The sequence below is a fragment of the Camelus dromedarius genome, chromosome 19 (genome assembly GCF_036321535.1).
Source record: "Camelus dromedarius isolate mCamDro1 chromosome 19, mCamDro1.pat, whole genome shotgun sequence".
Lineage (NCBI taxonomy): Eukaryota > Metazoa > Chordata > Mammalia > Artiodactyla > Camelidae > Camelus > Camelus dromedarius.
Genome location: NC_087454.1, coordinates 31,710,586 through 31,733,225, shown reverse-complemented (window position 1 = coordinate 31,733,225; position 22,640 = coordinate 31,710,586). Strand labels below are relative to the sequence as shown.

Below are 22,640 nucleotides of genomic sequence, written 5' to 3'. Positions count from 1 at the left end.
TATGAAAAATTAACATACACTGGGGGGACTGGTCAGGATGGCAGAGAAGGCAAACCCTGGGCTCCAAAGTTACAGCTATTTACAATACAGCAGCCACCAATGAGAATGACTAGCAGAAAAGATTTTCCACAATTAAAGACATAAAGAAGAAGCCCCAGGGAGATGGGCTGGCGCAGCACACACAGTCTAGTCAAGACCCCCACCCCTGGGGAGGCGATACACAAATGGCAGGACGACCACCACTGCAGAGGCTTTCCCGAACGAGCAAGAGGTCAGCGCCCACGCCAGGGTCTGCAGCCCGGGGTTGCTGCCCGGGGTGGGGCTGGGTCCCTGCGCAGGCTGGCTGCACCAGAGCTGGACAGCGGTAGGAAACAGAGACTCCGCTTTTAAAGAATAACAGACACAAAATCCCACACACTCCAAGACCCAGGACAGCGGCAGTAATTTGAAAAGAGCCTGGGTCAGACCCACCTGTTGATCTCGGGAGAGCCTACCGGAGAGGCAAGAGGCAACCAGGACTCCCTTGGGGTCTTGGAAGCTGGCAGCAGACATTTGTGTCTATTATACCATGAGAACGCTGGTGGTGGCAAATGCTATTTTGGAGTCCTCTCTCTAGCCTATTAGCACTGAGGGCGTACACATCCATCAGCCGGTTAATACCAGTCTCAGCACCCCCAAAGCTAAGCAGCCAGCCTGCACAGGGCCCCAGCCCCACCCACCAGTGGGCTAGCATCAGCCCCACCCCACTCTCCAGGCCTGCAACCAGTACTCTGGGTGCCAGTCTTGCCCACCAATGGGCTGGCCCCAGCACTGGGATCCCCCAGGCCCTGCAGCAATCTTTGTGGAAGAATTAATATTGTTAAAATGACCATAATCCCTGAGGCAATCTACAGATTCGATGCAATCCCTAACAAATACCAATGACATTTTTTGACAGAACTAGAATAAAAAATTACAAAATTTGCATGGAAACACAAAAGACCTTAAATAGTCAAAACAAACAAAGTTTCTCTTCTTGAGAAAGAAGAACAATGCTGCAGGTAGCACGCTCCCTGATTCTGAACTATACTATAAAGCTGGAGTAATCAAAACACTATGGCACCGGCAAAAAACACATACACAGATTAACGGAACAGAACAGAGAGCCCGGGAATAGACTTACACTTGTATGGCCAGCGAATCTACAACAAAGGCAAGAATATGCACAATGGGGAAAAGACAGTCTCTTCAATAAATGGTGTTGGGAAAACTAGACAACTACATGCAGAAGAATCAAACTGGACTTTCTCACATCATCTACAAAAATAAACTCAAAAATGAATTAAAGACTTACATGTGAGGCCGGAAACCATAAAACTCTTAGAAGAAAACATAGGCAGTATGCTCTTTGACACTGGTCTTGGCAGTATTTTTTTTGGATAGATCTCCTACCCAAAAGGAAATGAAAGCAAAAATAAACAAATGGGACTACATCAAACTAAGAAGGTTTTGCACAGTGAAGGAAGCCATCAACAAAATCAGAAGGCAGCCTGACGAATAGGAGAAGATATTTATAAACAACATACCCCATAAGGGGTTAATAATCAAAATACACAAAGAACTCATACAACTCAGTATCAAAAAACAAACAACCCAATTAAATAGTGAGCAGAGGATCTGAACAGACATTTTCCCCAAGGAGACATACAGATGGCCAACAGACCCATGAATAGATGTCCAACAGCACTAATCATTAGGGAAATGCAAATCAAAACCACAATGAGGTAACACCTCATACCATTCAGAATGACTACCTAAAAAGACAACAAACAACAAGGATTGGCAAGGATGTGGAGAAAAGGGAACCCTCGTGCACTCTTGGTAGGAATGTAAACTGGTACAGCTGCTATGGAAAACAGTATGGAGACTCTGCAAAAAAAAAAAGAATAGAACTATCATATATAATCCAGCAATTCCACTTCTTGGTATTTTTCCAAAACCAAAAACACCAATTTGAAAAGATATATGCACCCCTATGTTCACTGCAGAATTTCTAACAATAGCCCAGATACGTAAGCAACCTAAAGTGTCTATCTGTAGATGAATAAAGAAGATGTGTGTGTGTGTGTGTGTGTGTGTGTGTGTGTGTGTGTATATGTGTGTGATGGAATATTACTCTGCCAAAAAAATGAATAAAATCTTGCCTTGTGACAACATGCATGAACCTCAATGGTATTATGCTAGTGAAATAAGTCAGACAGACAAAGACAAATATCATAAAATCTCACTTACATGTGGAATCTAAAAAACCAAAGAAATGAACAAACATAACAGAACAGAAACAGACTCACAAAGAACTTGGTGGTCGCCAGAGGGGGAAGGGGTGGGGGAATGCGTGAAAGAGGTAAGGGAAATTAAGAGGTACAAATTTCAAGTTACAAAATAAATGAGTCACAGGGATCAAATACATAACATGGGAAATATAGTCAATAATATTGTAAAAACTGTGTATGGTGACAGATGATAACTAGAACATCAGTGGTAACTAGAAATAACAGTGTATGGAAATATCCAATCACTATGCTGTGCACCTGGAACTAACATAGTGTTGTAGGTCAACTATACTTCAATTAAAAAAAAAGTATTTTAAATTACACACTGAACAATCTGTTAAGGCAATTTAAAACAATGGAAGAAATTTCTGAAATTACTTTAAAGGGTTATAGCAAAAACAAGTATTTATAATATTTCTATATTACAAATAGTTACTATAGGATTCTGCCCACACCCCAATTAATTAAGGTTCTTTTTTTTCTTAATTCAAGTTATAAAACTACCTCAATTCTTTGAAATAGCTGCACATTTTCCACAGTATAACATTTCATAACCGCTTACATATCAATGGACATTCATTGTTCCCCTATTTTTCTTCTTTTTTAATCACAAACAATGCAATGAACATTAGATGGGAAAAAAATGGTATAAGGTAAAATAGGAAATGAGAACAGAAACATGGGGGTTAGAGAAAAAACACAACATGATGGTAAAAATAATTTCCAAAACCGATCAATTATAACAAAGATAGACAATAGAAGTTTGCTCAAAACAACATTTCTGATCATTTACTATGTGCCAGGTTCTCAGGTCACAGAAATAAACAAGACAAAGTCCCAGTCTTCTGGAGCTTACAGTCTAGTAAGACTACTGGAGAATATTTCTATGAATAAAAGAAGTGATTCACTGAGAAACTGAGAAGTATCTTACCTTACTTAGCAAATGGATTATCTCTCCCTCTTTGAAAGTGAGTTCATCTTCGTTAGTACCTTCATAGGCAAATAACGTTCTACAATACTCCTTAGCTAAAATAAAGAATGTAAATAATGGGGCTTATACAAGTTCGCTCTTTCAGCAAATACTTACCAAGCCTCTATTTTGTCTAAAGAAACGTACACTAGAAGCTTTCAGAGATGACTAATAATTTGGCCAATACTACATGTTGAATTAAGCAACAATTTCATTAATCACTCATTCAACTAGTTACCACATGCCTACTACATTCTAGTTACAGTTCTAACTGTAGTAGATACATGAGTGGACAAAGCATACAAAGATCCTTGACCTCATGGTGCTCACATCATGGATTTAATTCTCTGATGAAGCAGTGTAATGTAACAAATGTCTTCAAAAAACAATCTAGTAATACATTTAAGCATGCTTCACTCCTAGTATGAAAATTTCATTCAAAAACTTACCTTTAAATTTACCTTCAGTGTCTATTTTTGTTGTCTCCATACTCTGAGTTTTGGGTCCCAGTGACTGTGTGATTAAGGGCTAGAACAGAAAGGATGGCATCAACTATGTTAAGTTAGAATAAAGCTAATAATGTTCAACAAAATTTCCACTAACAGTTACCTAGCTCTCCCTATGGAGCATACAGCCAGGTTAGTAATGTGACTGAACACCCTGCCATGGAAAAGATAAATATCTGAGAAGCTACTTAAATGATAGCCCAGAACTTCCAGTTTTTAAAACTCTCTATCTTCAAGATAATAAACATACTCTGATATCCGTAATTCTGTGATTTATTTTAGAACTTCTAAAATAAATAATAATAGTATTTGAAAATGTACTACATACCAATCTCTGACCTAATAGTAAGTACTTTCCACACATTATAACTTAATCCTCAGAACAACCGCATAAAGTAGGCACTAGCCTTCTCTCTTGTTACAGGTTAGGATGCTGTTAAGCCACCTGCCCACAATACAAAGAAATTTAGTAACGGAGCCCAGATTTGAACCTAGAAAGTCTGACTCTTAGACAGCACTAAACTTTCTTACAACGAGACAGAGACGAAAAGAAAGTCTTTCTACTTCATTGCTGCTATTGGAATGAAAACATTTAGGTGATGTCACAATTCTTGTAACTATAGGGTCTAGTAGGCAATTGTCCACTGTAACTGCCTACAGTAAGTCCTCCTTGTACTAGTATTTCCTGGAGCCCTCTCTGCAGAAGTAACACTACATTTGACCTTAGATTTCATTAGTTAAAAATCTGAACATCCTGTTAACTTACTGTGTGTTCTGTTTTTATCTTTTAAGATACTCACTTTAATTTAACCATCATATCTTCCAATCTGGTGTCACCTACAAACATAGCAAATGTGCCCCAACTTTACCAATTCCTAGGTCAGTGATCAAACAAGCCTTGCAAGGCCACCATACGGGGTAACCCTGAGACTAAACTCACTAACAACAACTCTTTAGTGGACATTAAAAATGGCAAATGAGAGGTTACCGGTGTGATTGTTAATCAAATAAAGTTATTCAGGATAATCATGAGCTTTAGAGATATAAAGGGACCCCAGATCATCTGCCTTATGTCCCTCTTAATGCAGACACTGATTCTAAACATGCCTAGCTGCTACATGACTACACAGCACCATTCCAAAAACAAGAATTCTAGCCTGCTTCCTTTAAAACCAAGAATTAATTAGGCCCATAATCCTAATGCCAGACAATCACAGAGCTAGAAGGCAGCAGGATGGAAAGCACAAGTTCTGTTTCCTGAACCCAAATTATTATTACATGAGAAAATATGTAACAAACTGGGGGGAAAAAAAGTTGAAACTAACCATTTTAGGAGAAAATTTTAGAATATAATTCACCAATCAAAACAGTTTAAGTGAAATGTAACTAAGAAAGGCAAGTAAACACTAAAATATCTTAAAATTTTAAGAGTTAAATAAAGACATACAAATGAGAGATACCAGAGAAACGGTGCTCTAAAAATCAAGGGAGAGGCCTCCCATCTGAAATAATCTCAATCTTATCTCCAAGGCAGTAACCCCAGGAACAAGAGACTTGAAATAAATGTTCTAAAGATTGTAGCTACTTCCCTCAGAACATAAAAACTTAAGGGTTTATTTTAAAATCTCTTATTAGACCTTATAATTTATGATACGTTCATTTTCACTTACTTCACAACGCCAGTGACATGCTAGTGGAAAATAAAGTTCTTCATACATTTAGGGCTATCAATTCATAGATTTCACCACTACCAACAATCAGAGGGCCAGAAGTAGGGACTACTCAACTGAACATCTCACTGTGAACCTATTTTAAAATGGCCCATTTCAGGTCTACTTCAAATTAAAAGAAAAAAACATATAATTTTAGCTTTTTTAAAAGGAAAAAAAAAATAACTTGCCTTTTCTGTTTTTACACAATGATAACTCTGAAGTTTCCACTAAGAAGAGTTTGTGTTAAATTTACCAAAAAGAAAATGCAATTTTATAAAGGATCAAACGTCAAAGTAAGTCACTTAAATGTGAAGACAGTCTTCTCATTCATAATCTCATAATCTATTACTGGCAATCTCAGAAAAGAAAAGGTTACAGAGCTGCAAACTCACTTTTACATTTTAAAAAGTGCTTAATGAGAGAATGCATGGCGTTCGTCTAAGGAAAGCTCATCACGCCTACCTTTTCCGGTTTCTTCTCTTCTGTTTCACTACTGGATGTTCTTGTTCTAAGTTTCACTGAGCCTTCCTTAAAAATATCTCCAAATCCAACTCCTCGGATTTTCTTTGGCTGGGTGACTGATCCAGGTGCAGCTTCATTCCCATTTCCCGGAGAGGGTGAAGGTGAGGTAGACCCAGTCAAAAAGGTTTCTGAAAGAAGAGTTTGTTTTTAAAGAATGACACTTAAAATCACAAAAACCTTGAAATTCCCGTTTCATAGCGTTTATACTCTATACCTAATAAAAAATGGTAGAATAAAAATAATAAAATAGTTGAGTACCAAAATATCCCAAAGAGTAAGAAGTACTTTATACTGGATTTTTTTTTTGCAATGTTGTTTAAAACAATTTAAAGTATTTCTAATTAGTAAATTGGTCATCAGAAAGCCAAGAAATCACAGTATACCAGATCCTTAAGAAGAGCATATCAAAATTTACAGCTCTTGAACAAAGATGATATGATGTAAAACAGAAACATTAAAGAGATAAAGTTAATCATTTAAAAAGGTTGTATGATCCAAACTGATCAAAATTAGAGTTTCTGAATATAAAAACTGGTAATATTAGCAAATTTTTATTTTAAAAAATCAACAGCTCAAGACTTATCATTTTAACTTGGGGATGAAGTAATTTATAATCTAAGAAAAAAGTTCCAGAGAAAATCATCCAAGAAAATTCTGGAAACAACTCAGAATGAGGGTTGAGGCATAGAAAAAAACACATGATTTCAGTTCATTGAATTAAGGAGTCTGTTGAAGTTTAACAGTTAAGAACAACCGGGGCAATCATAAAAATGGTAGTTACTATTTATTCAGAGTTTAATCTGTGCCAGCTACTTGTTAAGCCCTGTACATGAACTATATCTAATTTACATAATCACCCACAGGCTTAACATTAAACACTATTACTCCTCATTTTCAAAATAAGCAAAACAGACAAAGAGTTGTTAAGACCTTTCCCAAGTCCATACACGTAGAAAGTAACAAAGTCAACATTTGCATGGAATTCTAGTTAACCCCCAAAACCAGTCTTAAACATTTTAACATAACGATTCAAACAACAAAAGCCTCTAATCACACATTTAAAACTATCTGAGAAGTAGTCAGTAGAAACAACTTCTATGAACTAAAGAAATGTAATGCTAACAAGTACAGTCACCTACCCTAACTACTTTCAACATAAGCTTAAACCACATATATTTCTGGTGATATATTTTTAAATCAATTTCATTCAGAGAATGTTTACATACAATAAAGTGAATCCACTTTAAATGGACATTACAGTAATTTTTGACAAATGTGCCCCTATGCACCATGTAACCACAATAATCAAGATACAGAATATCTCTGTTACCGCAGAGAGGACACTTACACACTATCTCGGTCAATCCTTCCTATACTCAAATCTCAAGGAACTTCTGACCTTCATTCTGTCAGTACAGATATGTCCTTTTCAAGAGTTTAAATAAATTAAACACACAACACAGAAGTCCCTTGTGTCTGCTTCTTCTGCTAAGTATAATATGTGTAAGATTCATCCACACTGTTCCCTGCATCCATACTTCACTCCCTTTTACCGCTGATTGGTATTCCATCCTACAGATACATCACTATTTATCTACCATTAAGAATGTTAGCTGGTTCTTTATAGATAAATTTTATCCAATTTAGAAAGTTCCCTTCTGTCGCTATTATGGAGAGTTTTTATCATAAGTAAGTGTTGAGGATGTAAAATTCTTTCTGCATCTACTGAGATGACCATTCGGTTTTTCTCCTTTATAAACTTTTTAATGTTCGATTACACTAACTTTTTAATGCATAGGATAAACCCCATTAATCATAATGTGTTAACCTTTACATATTTTGCTAGATTTGATGTGCTAATACTCTGTTCAGGATTTCTGTGTTTATGTTCCTGAGATAAAGGTCTGTAGTTCCTTTTTTTAATGACTTCATCAGATTTTGATATCAAAGTCATACAGACCTAAGAAATCTTAAAGAACCTGTGGAAGATTAAATGCCTGGCAGAATTCACTAGTGCAACCACATAGGGAATGTTCTTTGTGTAAAAATTTTGATAATGAATTTTCAGAAACTATTCAGTTTCTATTTCTTCTATGTTTTGGTAAGTTACACTTTCCAAGGAATTTGTACCTCTCATCTAAGCTGTCAAATTTATAAGCACATTTCCTTACTATCCTTTCTCTGTATGATCTGTAGTGATACTTTCATTCATGGCTGATTATCAGTAATATTTCTCTTTTCCTTTGATCAGTCTTGTCAGAGTTTATCAATATTTTATCTTTATGAAACACTCCACCCTTGAACGTGCTGACTTTCTAGACTACTGGTTTGTTTTTAGTTTCATAGTTTTTTGCGTATTTCCTTCCTTCTAATTATTTCAGGTTTGATTTGCTCTTCTTTTACTAGTTTAAGATAAAAATTTAGATGACTGAGTTTGTACTGTCTTTTCTAGTATAAGCATTTAAAGCTATAAATTTATGTACAGGTACTACTTTAACCTGTATCTCACAAATTTGGATATGGTGTGTTTCCTTTTTATTCATTTCAAAATTCATTCGAATTTCCCTCAATGACTTCTTCTTTTATTCAAAGGTTATTTACTGTTGTTCAATTTCCAAATATTTGAGGATTTCCTCAATCTCTTTCTGATACTAAAACAATTCCACTGTGGTCATAAAACCTACTCTGTATGACTTCAAATCTTTTAAATTCACTGAGACTTGCTTGGTGCCCAAGCATAGGGTCTATCTGGCAAATATTCCACGTACTCTTCAAAAGAATGTGCATTCTGTTGCTGGGTTAACGATTGTATAGGGTCAATAAGGTCAACTGAGTTGTTATTATTCAATTCAAGTCTTTGAAAAATTGACTGATATTTTTGTTCACTAACTTTATCGATTCTTGAGAGAAGCATGTTTGGTTCTGCTTGTGGATTTGTCTGTTTCTTTCAGTTCTGGCAGTTCCATCTCATGGATTTTGACCCTCTGGTATTGGGTTATGCATACTTAACACTGTTAAGTAATTTTTATGAATGGACTTCATCATTATGAAATGTTCCCTTTATATCTCTGGCAATGTTTCTTTTCCTGACGTGTACTCTGATACTAATGTAATCGTTCTAAACTTCTTACACTCTGCCGAGAATATCCTTTTTCATTCTTCTTTTAACCTATGTCTTAATATTTAAAGTGAGTTTTTAGTGGACAGCATATTATCATTCAATTGGCCTTTGGAGTTTTTAGTTCATTTAATGTTAACAGAATCACTGATGTGGTTATGCTTAAATCCATAATCTTGCTATTTTTTTTCCTATTTACCCATTTGACCTCTGTCCCTTTTTTCTTTTTCACATTTTTTTTCTTTTTTTGATTAAACAACATTTATTTTCTCAGCTTTGGATGCAGGCAACCCAAGATGGGAGTGCCAGCATGGCTGGGTTCTGGTGAGATGGCTCATCCTAGCCTGCAGGTAGCTGCATTCTCACTGTGTCCTCACATGGCCTTTCCTCAGTGTGTGCATGTGGAGGGAGAGTGGGCTCCAGTGTCTCCTCTTCTTTTCTTTTTTTTTTGGGGGGGGGGCGGGTGGTATAATGACATGTAACACTGTATTAGTTTCAGGCGCCTAACATGACTCAATTAGTCTCCTCAAAATTCTGACCTCTTCGCTTTGCACCTCATTCTTCACATCTCCCCTTTCTTACAGAAGAAATTAAAAGACCATCTTGCCCACAGCTTCCAGGGACTAACTCTGAGGTATCTCCAATAAATTGAGATTAATCTGATATCTATTCCGTAAATCTCATTTCCTCCCACCTTCTGGGTAAATCCTGTTCTGCTAATCAATACCATTCTTCTGAACTTGCACCTTCAGCTTCTCCCTCTTCACTTGTCCTCTGCCATTAGCATCTGAAAACGATCAAGACTTTCCCTTCTTTAGAAAAAAAAAAAAAAAGAAGGAAAACATTCTGGAGTCTGTGCTGTCCTCAACTGCTGCATTGCTTCACACTTACTCTCTCCACTGAACTCGGCTTTCTCCTGAACTCAGCTTCTGCCCCAGCCACTTCTCTTTACCGCTCTTGTCTTGGTCATTAATGGTTTCGTCAACTCTAAATCAGGGTTACATTTTGTTTCTTACCTTGCTTAACCACGCAGCAGCGTGTGACACTACTGTCCATGCCCTCCCCGCCGACCACACATCACAGCTTCCTGCTGGCTCCCTCTGTGCCTCCTTGGTCTTCTTTTTAGTTACTCTACCTCGGCTCATACCATAAAGTTGCTACACAGGATTCTGTCTTAGGCTCTTTTCTTTTTCCACTCTAAACATTCTCCCTAGATAACCTCACCTAATTCCATGGTTTCTTGCACCACCCAACATACTGTCAGGCCCCACTCCTGGATATCCACCCCCCAAAAATGTTTTTAAGGTTTGAGGCTCATATACACAACTGACTAACAAATAACTCCTCCTGGATGCTCTCGCACTCCTACAGAACTCAAGGTCAGCATCTCCAAAGTGAATTCATCCTCTTCTCCCAAAATGTATCCCCTCCCTACACAGAACACCTCCATCTACCCAGCTAATTGAGCCCAAAATCTGGTAGCCTTGACTCTTCTTCCTCAGTCAGTCCCCATCTCCCATCATCACAAGGTGCAGATCTTTATACCAAGTTTTTCGCACAGGAGTGCTACCCACGTTTCTCCACTCCCCTGCCCACTCCTCTAGTTTACACTGTTTCTACCTAAATTATCAAAACATTCTCAACTGGTCTTGTAACCTCCTTACTCTCCTCTAATCCACTCTTGACACTGCAACCAAACCACTGTACTAAACAGTAATCTGATCATTTCACTCCCCTCTACGGCTTCTCTGTGACTCGATTACCAGTTCTGCAATGCCTTCTTAAGCCTGACCCAATAATTTCTCCAGCCTCAAAACTCACCATATCCAACTACACACCTACAGTCCCTCTGGATTGAATCTCTTTCAGGATCCTGAAGTTGGTATGCTCTTTCTTTACCCTCTGCAGAAACCTGCCTGAGGATCTCCCGCCCACGGAGATCGCACCCTGTTACTTCCTACAGGGCGCATTCCCTTATAATCCTGCCGAGTCTCAGCTACCTCTCCACTCATCTATTGCGCCCTGAATTTTCCGGCACAAATACTTCTCATGTGGAATTAAAATCACATCTTTTCTTTCTCCACAGACGAAATGCTTCAAATATGGGGAATAATCATGACTATGTTGCCCTTCACTATATCCCCAGACACGGGCACAATTTGCTCAAGAATAAGCACTGAATATACTGAATGAGCAAATACATGAATATTGAACTAACAAAATAGTAGCATTTATATTTAGAATTTCCCTTTACTCGCTTCAACTTTTAAATTTCAGATTTAGGAATGCACTGATTCTATGGGAAGTGCCACCAAAACCACATTATCACCACTCATAATTCTCACAGGGAGGAAAGCACATGAAAAGACAGCTCTATAGGCATGAGTAAAGAAAAATTAGAAGAAGACAACATGCAAACACATGGGCTGAAATAGTGAGAATTACCTAATATCCACGCCCCCCTCCATGTTAAATAAAACAGTAGAGTAAAAAGGTCAGAAGAAGAGAATTCCGATTGTGATTTACTACTCGGTGGTTAAATAAGCTCAGAGTTACAATTTCTTCACCTTCAAAGGTGGGGGGGTGACCCTAACTACAAAAATTATGAGGACTTAACATAGTACTGAAAAGTTCTCTGTACACCAAAGAACACCATTCATTCACTCATCCACTGAGAAACACCAATACTATTCTAGAAACTGGGTATGCAGCAGTGAACAAAACAAAACATATATTCTAATGTGGGAGTAGACAGACAATAAGAAATAAGTAAGAAATTGTAACAAATGTATCAAAGAAAGATCAAAGAAGAAAGGGAATTAAAGAATGGGAGACAGAAGCTTTTTGCTGTTTTATACAGAGCTGTTAAGAAATGCCTCACTGAAAAGGTGACTTCTGAGCAGAATCCTAAAATCAAACTGAAAGCCGTTAAGGGTATCTCAAAGAACATTCTGGGCAAAAGTATTCAGCAAGAGAAATGCAAATCAAAACTACAATGAGGTATCACCTCACACCAGTCAGAATGGCGGTCATTCAAAAATCCACAAATGACAAATGCTGGAGAGGCTGTGGAGAAAGGGGAACCCTCCTACACTGCTGGTGGGAATGTAGTTTGGTGCAGCCACTATGGAAAACAGTGTGGAGATTCCTCAAAAGACTAGGAATAGACTTACCATATGACCCAGGAATCCCACTCCTGGGCTTGTATCTAGAAGGAAATCTACTTCAGGATGACACCTGCACCCCAATGTTCATAGCAGCACTATTTACAATAGCCAAAACATGGAAACAGCCTAAATGTCCATCAACAGATGACTGGATAAAGAAGATGTGGTATATTTATACAATGGAATACTACTCAGCCATAAAAACCGACAACATAATGCCATTTGCAGCAACATGGATGCTCCTGGAGAATGTCATTCTAAGTGAAGTAAGCCAGGAAGAGAAAGAAAAATACCATATGAGATCGCTCATATGTGGAATCTAAAAAACAAAAACAAAAACAAACAAACAAACAAAAACAAAGCGTAAATAAAGGACAGAAATAGACACACAGACAGAGAATACAGACTTGTGGTTACCAGGGGGGTGGAGGGTGGGAAGGGATAGACTGGGATTTCAAAATTGTAGAATAGACTACACTGTATAGCACAAGGAAATATACACAAAATGTTATGATAACTCACGGAGAAAAAAATGTGACAATGAGTGTGTATATGTCCATGAATAACTGAAAAATTGTGCTGAACACTGGAATTTGACACAACATTGTAAAATGATTATAAATCAATAAAAAATGTTAAAAAAAATAAATAAAATAAAATAAAAAAATAAAAACACTGTTTAAATGTTAAAAAAAAAAAAGTATTCAGCAAGGACAAAGGCTGTTGAGACAGGAATGTTCCTGACACCTTTAAAAACAGTAAGAAGACTAATGAGAACAAAGGGGAGGGGGTTAAGTAGGAGACAAAGTCAGAAAGGTGGGGGGAGGCATCTGGGGGTACCAGATCTTGGAGGGGTTTGTAGCCAATTTAAGAAGACTCTGGCCTCTACTCTAAGCTGTACAGCTACTAGAGGGTTAGCATGTTACCATGCAGTAGGGAGGTAACGGCAAGTAAGAAACTACTGCAATTATATAGGAAAAGATAACTTACATCAAGGTAGCAGCAGCTGAGGTGGTAAAAGAAAACACTTTCTGTACATTTACTTAGTAGGTGACAAAGTCTACTACTGAATCAAGTCTAGAGTGTGACATTATAAAGAAGAGTAGAGATGAATCCAATTCTTTAGCCTAAGTAAAAGGAGGACAGAGTTGCATTAACTCAGATGAGGAAGACTGTATAGAGCAAACGTGGGTGCAGAGAAAAGGTCAGTTTTGACCATCTTAGTGTTAGATGCCTATTAGACGTCTAAATGGAGATTTTCATGGGCTTAAGGTGGGGAGAAGACTTAACAAGGGAAGAAAGTACCAGTAGATACAGTCATTGGCTTTATAAAGAAGTAGGAAAACTGAAAGCAAGTCCTACTTAGCAAACAAGTGGAATCTGAAAGGTGACAAAAGGACTCTAAACAAGAAAGGCTAAGTGTATTTGACAAGATGAAAGAGTGGTCATTTGATCATAAAAACAGACACACATCACTTCCTTGGAGAAGCAAAGCTTTTCCTGAAAATGACGACTAAAAGATACTAATCTTGAGATTCTATGAAGAAACCACTGAGTAATAGAATAAATTTGCCACAATCCTAGAAAAAAAATATATAACAGGGGCTTTCTTATAGCTTTTATTCCACAGTTCTTCAAGGAAAACTGAGGGCATAAAAATAAATTACCCATAAAGGCTCAAGTAATAGTGTCTACCTACTGTCTAGAGTCAAAATTGCCTTCTTAGCACTGACAGCTAGAGTTTAACTGTTCAAACCAAGAACATCATCCCATATATCTTAGTCTATTTATTTAAAGAAGAAAAGAGCTCTACTAAATGTAAAGAAGTATAAGAAGAAATCATGTAAAATATCAAATATGGTGGATACGGCACTCCAATACTGTGAGCAAAATGTAACATTTTATAATGTGCATTCGGTAATTCTTGTAACAACTACTAAAAACATACGCTATTTCACTGACTGAAAAAGACTGTTAAAACACCAGTTACAGACAGAAGATGCTATATTTCGTTAGGACACAGGAATGGAGGACATCAATTCTCTAAGTCATAGTGCATAAGATATCAAACTTTTAAATTAAAACTTAAAGGACTCTATACCTTTACCGCTGAAGTTTTAAAGACCTTCTAAGCACTCACTTTCTGGCATTCACATCAATATGCAAAAACTTTCTGCCTAAAAATTAGACTTAAAAAAAAAAAAGGAATTGCAGTGTACTTCAACCACTGACTTCCCACCCCATAATCACGAAGATCCACATTTAGAATGCACTGTTATTGTAAAGGGGTTAAGCAAGCAAGGAAGTACATTTTTAACAGATATAATTCTGCAAGGTTACTAAAATTTAAATAAGGCTGAATAGTGCAAGAAACTGCCCAAAGAATTTATAATGATGAAAGGAATAAACTACATCCAAATTAAAATTTGATTATCTTTTGCTAGTGGTCCCACATGGACTTTAAATTTTATACATATTTTAAGGGTTCAGTTTACATGGCATCATAAAGATAATTTCACTTTAAGTTTTAATTCACACTAAATTTTAATGTTAAAAATAAATACCAAGAGATCCAATACCTATGAAATATAAGGAATACCAATGTGCACCAGAAGTAATTCGGGGGGCAGTCTGCAAAGTGGTAAGTATACCATTAAATTTAAGTCAGATGTTTTCAGCCTTATGCTTGTTCTCTAATGGTTTTTATGCATCCTAAAAATGTAAGTTCTGACTTCAGAGTTGATACCAAGTATCCTGAAACAGTAAGTGTAACATAAAACAGTAAATGACTCCTCTATTTATTCCCATTTCAATGGCTGTCTATCTTGCAATGGAATCAGTATCTGCATAGAAGAAGATCGATTTCACTGTCCCAACCCCACCCGACTCTAACTCCCAGTAATAAAAACTGCTCTAATTAACTACAATAGAATCCAGCCGTCCCACTTCTGGGTATGCACCCAAAGTGAACGCAGGGTCTGCATACCCACATTTAGCAGCATTATTCACAACTGCCAGGAGGAGGAAGCAACTCAAAAATCCATCAATGAATAGATAAACAAAATGTGGTACATACATACAATGAAATCTTGCTGAATCTAAACAAAGGAAATTCTGCTACAATATGAATGAACCTTGAGGACATTATGCTAAGTGAAATACGTTAATCACAAAATGACAAAAATTGTATAATTTCATTTATATGAGGTATCTAAGGTAGTCGAATTCATAGAGACAGAAGGTAGAATAGTGGTTCCAGGGGTGGGGCGGTTTGAAGGGGTCAACAATGAGGATTGTTTAATGGATATCAAGTTTTGATTTTGCAAAATAAAAAAGTTCTGGAGAGCTACTGCATGACAATATGAATATACGTAACACTGATAAACTTTATACTAAAAAATGGTTACGGTGATAAATTTTACGTGATGTGTTTTTTATAATAACAATTTTCCCCAAAAACTCTATACAGAGGAAAACCAGGGAAAGAACAATCAGAGGGAGAAAAGCAGGCATTTGGAAGATAACATCCAAGCTAAGATAGTTGCAGTCAGAGTGCAAATTACATTGTGAATGTTTCTTGGAACACTTCTGAGAAGATGAAAATCTGCAAAGTAAGTTTAAAAAAAAAAAAGTGGAAAACAATATATTCTGTTCAGAAGTATCTTCCACTTCTTATAGTCAGGTCATTTCACTCTAGATTCAAAAATACTTCAGTTCATATTTGTCTTACCCCCCAGAGGCCTGGAACGTCAGTTCTGGACTACAGAGAGGGTTCCATACCCTCATAAAACCAACACAGCACTTAGCACATAAAGGCTTAAGAAATAGTCACTTGATCATAAACTGTCCTTGACTTCTTCCTAAGTTCATATATTTTATTCTAAAAATTAGAGCAGAGTTAAAACTACTCATCAAATTAATTTATACCTTCATTCTGTTATTTATTCATTACTACTAAAACTGATTCCTAAAACCCTTACCTGAAAATTTGGTATTATTTATAGTTAACCAGCAGATTTTCCTCAACATCTCTTTCATTATTCCTAGCTCTCATTACTAGATTTACTATATACTGTTTACTTCCCAAAACAAACTAACAGTATTTCATGACTATGTAACACAGTTCTCCCCACCACTTTCTAAAATTCCGAAGTTTCTTCTACATCATTTCAGAAATCGAATTCACGCCATTTTCCACACTCAGCACAATCTATTGAGATCACCAAAGATTATAATATTGCTTTTCAAGCATTAATTCTTTAATGAATGAATATAAAAGCAAATAAAAATTTTTCAATCATACTTTTGAATGGTGAGCAAGTGTAAGGTTAATTTATAGATGAGTCTCTAAATGACAGAGATCACAAAATAATTAAATGACATTCAGGCTGCACACGGAAAACAAAATCAATTATGTGAATATGGAAAACAACCAAAGGAGGATTTTTTTAAACTGCTAATATTTCTGAAGTAGTCAGGCCATTTGCTAACTCTGACCAAAACTGTATTTAAGTACATCTTAAGTGGGAAGAAATCAGATAACGTAAGTAGTATCATTTGATAATCAGGGTATTAGAGGTTTATTTTGGGTTGAAGTAGACATCAGAAGGAAAAATATTAAATTATTTGTCTAGATATGTAGGCAAATAGTTCATTTTAAGTCCCTGTCATAAGCTCCTTTTTTTAAGTAGACAAACTAAAGTTCATAGTTCAAAAAAACAGAGTTTTAAAAGACAAAAAAATAAACACTAGGTCATATATAAAGTTTATTTAAATCCATTCAAATTTTTAAATAGTCTACCTGAATCCTCCTGGGCTTCGTGAGTTTCACCATCATATGTTACCTCTAATTCTTTCACAAAATTTGAGGGAAACAGTCCCAACTTGTTGTTCAGGGTTCCACTCCACCAGCCTTCTTCTACCTGAAAGAGTTCACAACTCAAAACTCAGAAACAGAAGGCAGGAAGTATGAAGAGTTCAGAACTTTTAGTAGACTTAAGGCAGCACCAAAGGATAGCGCATTCTTCAAACCAGGTGTGATGAAAACATGTAGAGCAAACTGGAACAGGCACAACAAAGAGGACATCATCAAACCAGTAACCCCACCCGGAATCCCACACCGGCAGCAACTGGGCATCAGGGCAAATAACTCTGTAGTAATTCCTATTAGTTAAGGAACTCTTAAAAGGCAGGGTAGTATGGTGGTAAAGAGCACCGACTCAGAAACAAACTGTGTGGGTTCAGAGCCTGGCGCTCTGCATGCCAGGCACTCGAACTTGTGCAAGCACGGCTGAAACAAGATCACCTATCCCACACGCTCATCTGCAACGTCATCTTGACGCTCCTCCCACCAAGAAGTGGCGGTCTTTGTCCACACCCTCTTCAGTCTTGCTGGCTTAGGACTGTCTTGGAACCAACAGAATGTGGTGAAAGTGACGTTATCAGTTGCAAGGCGGGATTACAAAAGGCTATGTCTGTGTTCACCGAAACGCTTACACTTAGAGCCCTGACCTGCCACGTCCTACTATCCCACACAGCAAGAAAGCCAAGCCAACCGGGGGCGGTACACGATGGCTCTCCACAGGCGGTCCTCGTCTTCGGGGCTTCCAGGAACTAGTCGTATCAGTGTAGGAGCCATCCTATGACTCTATCGGTACCCAATTTTGAATCTTTCCAGCTGAGGCCCCCAGACAGCACGGAACAGACAAAAACCATACCCCTCTGTGCCCTATCTGAATTCTGGACCCACACAACTAACAAACCTAACAGTTGTCCTTTGCCAGAGTTTGGAATGGCATGTCATGCAGCAACAGAAGATAAACCAATTACTTATCTTCTCTGATTCAATCTCTTATTTGTAAAATGGGGATAAAAATTCCTATCTTCTTAGGTTGTTTAGAAATTTAAAGGAAATAATAAATGTGAAACACTTAGAATGGTGCTTCGGACATAATACTGGATTGATAAACACTATTATTACCACCACTTGGTAGAAATAAAATAGAATTGCCTTTTGTATAAACATACTGGGATTTAACACAAACATAAGTGACAAATTACATGTTATGATACAAATCATTCCCATGGCAATACATGATATCAAAACATATACTTTGAAAATGGCATCTTCAGCTTCCAAAAAAACTTTAGTATTCCTTTAATGGTAAAAGCAGAGATACGAAAAGTTATTTTTTTAAATACTTTAAAATCTCACTCTAAGATGCTAAAATGAGGGAAAGTGCTTTTGAATGTGAATGTAATAATTCAAACAAGACAAAGCTTTCTTAAATATTCTGCTCTTGTATACCTTTGCTATATGCAAAAGGTAAAAATCCTACTTTATGACATTGTGCCAAAAGTGAATTAAAGATCAAAGAAAAGTTTATATTCTTAGCTACTTGGATTACATTCATTTTAGCGTTAAAAAGGTCTTTTTATCTTCCTAAAGTCAACAGATACAAATATGGCACACAAATAGCATCACAAAGATGATTAAAGCTTTATTTCTACAGATAAGACAGTCTTACTTCAAGTCATTAAAGACCCATTTTAAAGTCTGTTATCTTAAACTTTGTATAAAAAAATGATAAAACTGGCAAAATAAACTGAACAACTTAATATTCTTACAAGGCATTTTTCTAACACCCAGAGCACCAATTGCAATCGCTGCTTCATCTCTGAAACGCGTCTCCTCACCTCTTCACTAATGTCAACAACATCTCCTACTTTCAGCTCCAGTTCGTCCTCATTTTGTGGGATGTATTCAAAGAGAACTCTGCACTGACGCTTCTTGGTTTCTAAAGCAAGTAACATACAAAAATTAAGTTAAGAAAGGTCGTTAAAACAAACAGCAGCACCTTTACTTACACACTACGTTTACTGTCACACCATTTGTATATGTGAATGAAAACAGACCATGTAAGCATTCTAAACAGCTAAATCACAATCTGTTCCGGTTGGCTTTCCACCTTGTTCCCTACGCTACAATCTCTTCATCCTGAAAGAAATTCAAATCCATTACAAATAGGTAGGCTCCCAGCAATGAAATCTACTTATACATCTGATCCCACTAATTATACAAAAGTTAAGTATCTACTGCCAGTTTTGAGACTAGAGACAGTCAATAAAGGAAACTGTTGGCACAACAAATTTATCAAACACGCAGATTTACTACAGACAATCACTCCAAGCCAGTGATTTTCAGACTACTTCCTGATCAAAGTCTAGAAATACTTTATTTTTTTATTATAGTCAGTTACAATGGGTCAATTTCTGGTGTACAGAATAATGTTTCAGTCATACAAATACATACATATATTCCTTTTCATTATAGGTCACTACAAGGTATTAAATATAGTTCCCTGTGCTATCCAGAACAAATTTTTTATCTTTTTTTATATAATAGTAGTTACTATTTGCAAATCTTTAACTCCCAATTTATCCCTTTCCATTCTAAGAATACTTCAAATGCACTAATTTAAAAGTATCTGTGTTTTAAAAAGATAAAATGCACAATGTAAAATGTATTTTATCTTCTTTAATAGATCTATTTTCTGACATAAAAATCAAACTCAGGTGAAGATAAAAATAATTTTACTTTAACTTTTCAAACAAGTTTCATTTATTCAGACAAGTGATGGCTATTTAGGCCTTTAAAAAATGTAACAATTCTTTTTCATGAGTATCAATGTATTTTTAAATGATTTAAAGTGAATAAAGAGTATTAATTAGCACGTTCCTACCTCCAAAAAATATATATCAATTAACTTTGAACAACCTAGGGTATCTTTCAACGAAAAGCTTTCTTATTGTTGCTTTTCCTCTCACACTAGCATAATTCTCCAGTGTTTTTTTCCAAAACAGTGTGCAAAATTATTTGCAAAGTAATTTTTCATTTTTCAAAGGAAACAGCCACATTGGATAATACCATCTAAACAGCCCCTATTATTGCCACAAAATGTGAGTCATTTACTTAAAAAAGAAAAAATTTCTTATGAGTCCATATTTTTACATAATTCACTCATAAGCTAAGGTCACTGCTTTATTGAACTTACCTATTAATTGGCAACACAAAGGAATTTAGAGATTTGTTCACATTTCAAATGGCATACACAATGTCTACCATACACACTGGTCAAATAAGTATTTATAGATTTTCTACAAGGTATCAGAACCTTTGCTAAACACAAAAGAAAATAAAATATATGTAAGAGTAGAGTTGTCAATAAAAGGATGCATGAAATTAAGTCCATTTTTAAAAATAACTATAACTAGTATTTTCTTAAGATAAGAAACCTCCATATAGCTTTTCAGATCTACAAAGAGATTAATGATAAGAAAGTTTTTTTAAATCAGGATTGTATACATAAAGCTATTAACAAGGAAGAGGATAAAGAAGGTACACCAAAAGCAGGGACGTTATTTTTTTATCTTTTATGTACCAACACTACTCTAAGTCCTTCACAAACAAAAGATCATAGAAACTAGTTACAAACATCTCCCACACAAAAGATCATAGAAACTGGTTATACATAGCATCTCACCAATGAGGAACAGGAACTCAGCAGTAATTGTCCAAGACCATAGAGCGAGAGAGAGGCAAAACTCGAAGTGTGCCCACTTCTGCCTCCTACTCTCTGCCCTTCCAGTTTACCAGGCTGCCTCCTTTACAGATATACACAGTTCATGCACTCTAGCCAGGCTGGACCCGTAATCCCTGAAAATACCATGGACTGACCTGCTTATCTCTGTGGCTCTTCCAAAGGGTGCAATTTGAACTGGAATGCTATACTCCCCAGTCCTCACGTGACTGACAACGTCCTACCTGAAGAAGAGCTTAGATACACCTTGTTTGATGACTCTGGTATAGAAGTGCCCTTTCATTTGAACCTTTGAATCTTCATTTGAACTGCACATTATATTTGTCTCTAATATGGTTCTTAATAGTATAAAACTCTGTAGTAATAATAATAGCAACCATATATCAGGCACTTCTTATAATATTTACTTAGCATGTTAATACCTCTAAAACGCCTTGAGGTAATTATTACTATCATCCCAGTGGTGTTACAGTAACTTGATGCTTTCCTCGGTGAGTTCTGAATCATTACCCATATCCAGCTTTAAATGGCAGATTTGATTGCCCACACTAACACCGTTCTATGATCTTCATACCCATGGGTATTACGATACTCAGCATATAAATGTTGAATAATTTCAGAAGAACCATTTAGAAATGTTTTATATTTTTAGAAAAGCAAAATCAAACTGTGGGAAACTTCACACTCAGTGAAGTAACTTTCCTTATTGTTTCTACTAAAACAGTAGTTTGGTCATGAAGAATGGCAAGTATGTGATGGTTCTGAAAAATAGATCTAAATATTCTGATCAAACAAAGCTCTTAAATTATGGAACTATTTCTCATTGATGATTATTGTTTTAGTTTTTCCATCAAATGCTAAAGTGAAGAACATACCACACTCAGAAGTTGGGAAGCTGAATGTTAAAATTTCAGAGACAGTAACAATAAGATTCCTGATCCATTTTTGGTTCTATTTGGTTCTAGAAAGTCTATCTTCAGCATTTAAATTTTTCTAATATAAAAATTTTTTTTATATATTTCTTTCTCCAGTAAACAAAGATAATCATTAAAAGTTAAGAAACATTGAGACTGATCCATTTGCTACATGGCTGAATCATCTTTAAATGTTTTTTTCTTATTCTCAGCAATAAAAAAATCATATTACTTAGGCCATTAAGTGAAAAATTCAAGCTATGCAAGAGTCTAGCTAGTTGAGATAGAGCATTTAAGACAATCAAAATCTTTAAAATTATTATCACCAACATGAAGAAAAAAACTCATGTGATTAGGGATGAAGTATCATGTCTTCAATATACTTGCAAATGACTTAAGTTTTTAAAATGTATTTACATACGTAGAGAGATAAAACCAACATAACAAAATGTTAACAGCAAACTTAGGTAAAGAATATACTGTGTTCAGGGTACAATTACTACTTCAACTTTTCTGTAAGATTTTAAATTTTTCAAAATAAAATACAAAGTCAGAACACCCTACTCCATTCATTTGAGAGCCCGTCGCTGGGAAGGACTCATTTGAGTGAGTCTCTTTCCCCTTGTAAGTCAGAGTATTTTAATGTCACGGAAGAGAGCCTGAATTACTAACATGCCTATTTTTCAAAAATTTATTCTGTAAAGGTGTAAAGTCAGTGATCATATTTTGATGATACTCAGAATTTTCATTATTTTCTTCAGCACTGACTCAAAATCAGAAGCATGCTACCAATTATTTTTTGAGAATGAAACACTGCGT

General features: G+C 36.2%; 1 protein-coding gene across 2 annotated transcripts in view; it reads right to left on the bottom strand.

Moving 5' to 3' along the window:
- Positions 1-22,640, bottom strand: part of CD2AP (CD2 associated protein) — a 91,053-nt gene that overhangs the window by 31,869 nt on the left and 36,544 nt on the right. For both annotated transcript variants that reach the window (XM_031434571.2, XM_031434572.2), the window contains 5 exons: positions 19,004-19,104; positions 17,109-17,229; positions 5,963-6,150; positions 3,732-3,810; positions 3,244-3,338 (listed from right to left, as the gene is read on the bottom strand). In XM_031434571.2, the coding sequence (XP_031290431.2) occupies positions 3,244-3,338; positions 3,732-3,810; positions 5,963-6,150; positions 17,109-17,229; positions 19,004-19,104 (584 nt within the window). The remainder of the gene's footprint in view (positions 1-3,243; positions 3,339-3,731; positions 3,811-5,962; positions 6,151-17,108; positions 17,230-19,003; positions 19,105-22,640) is intronic.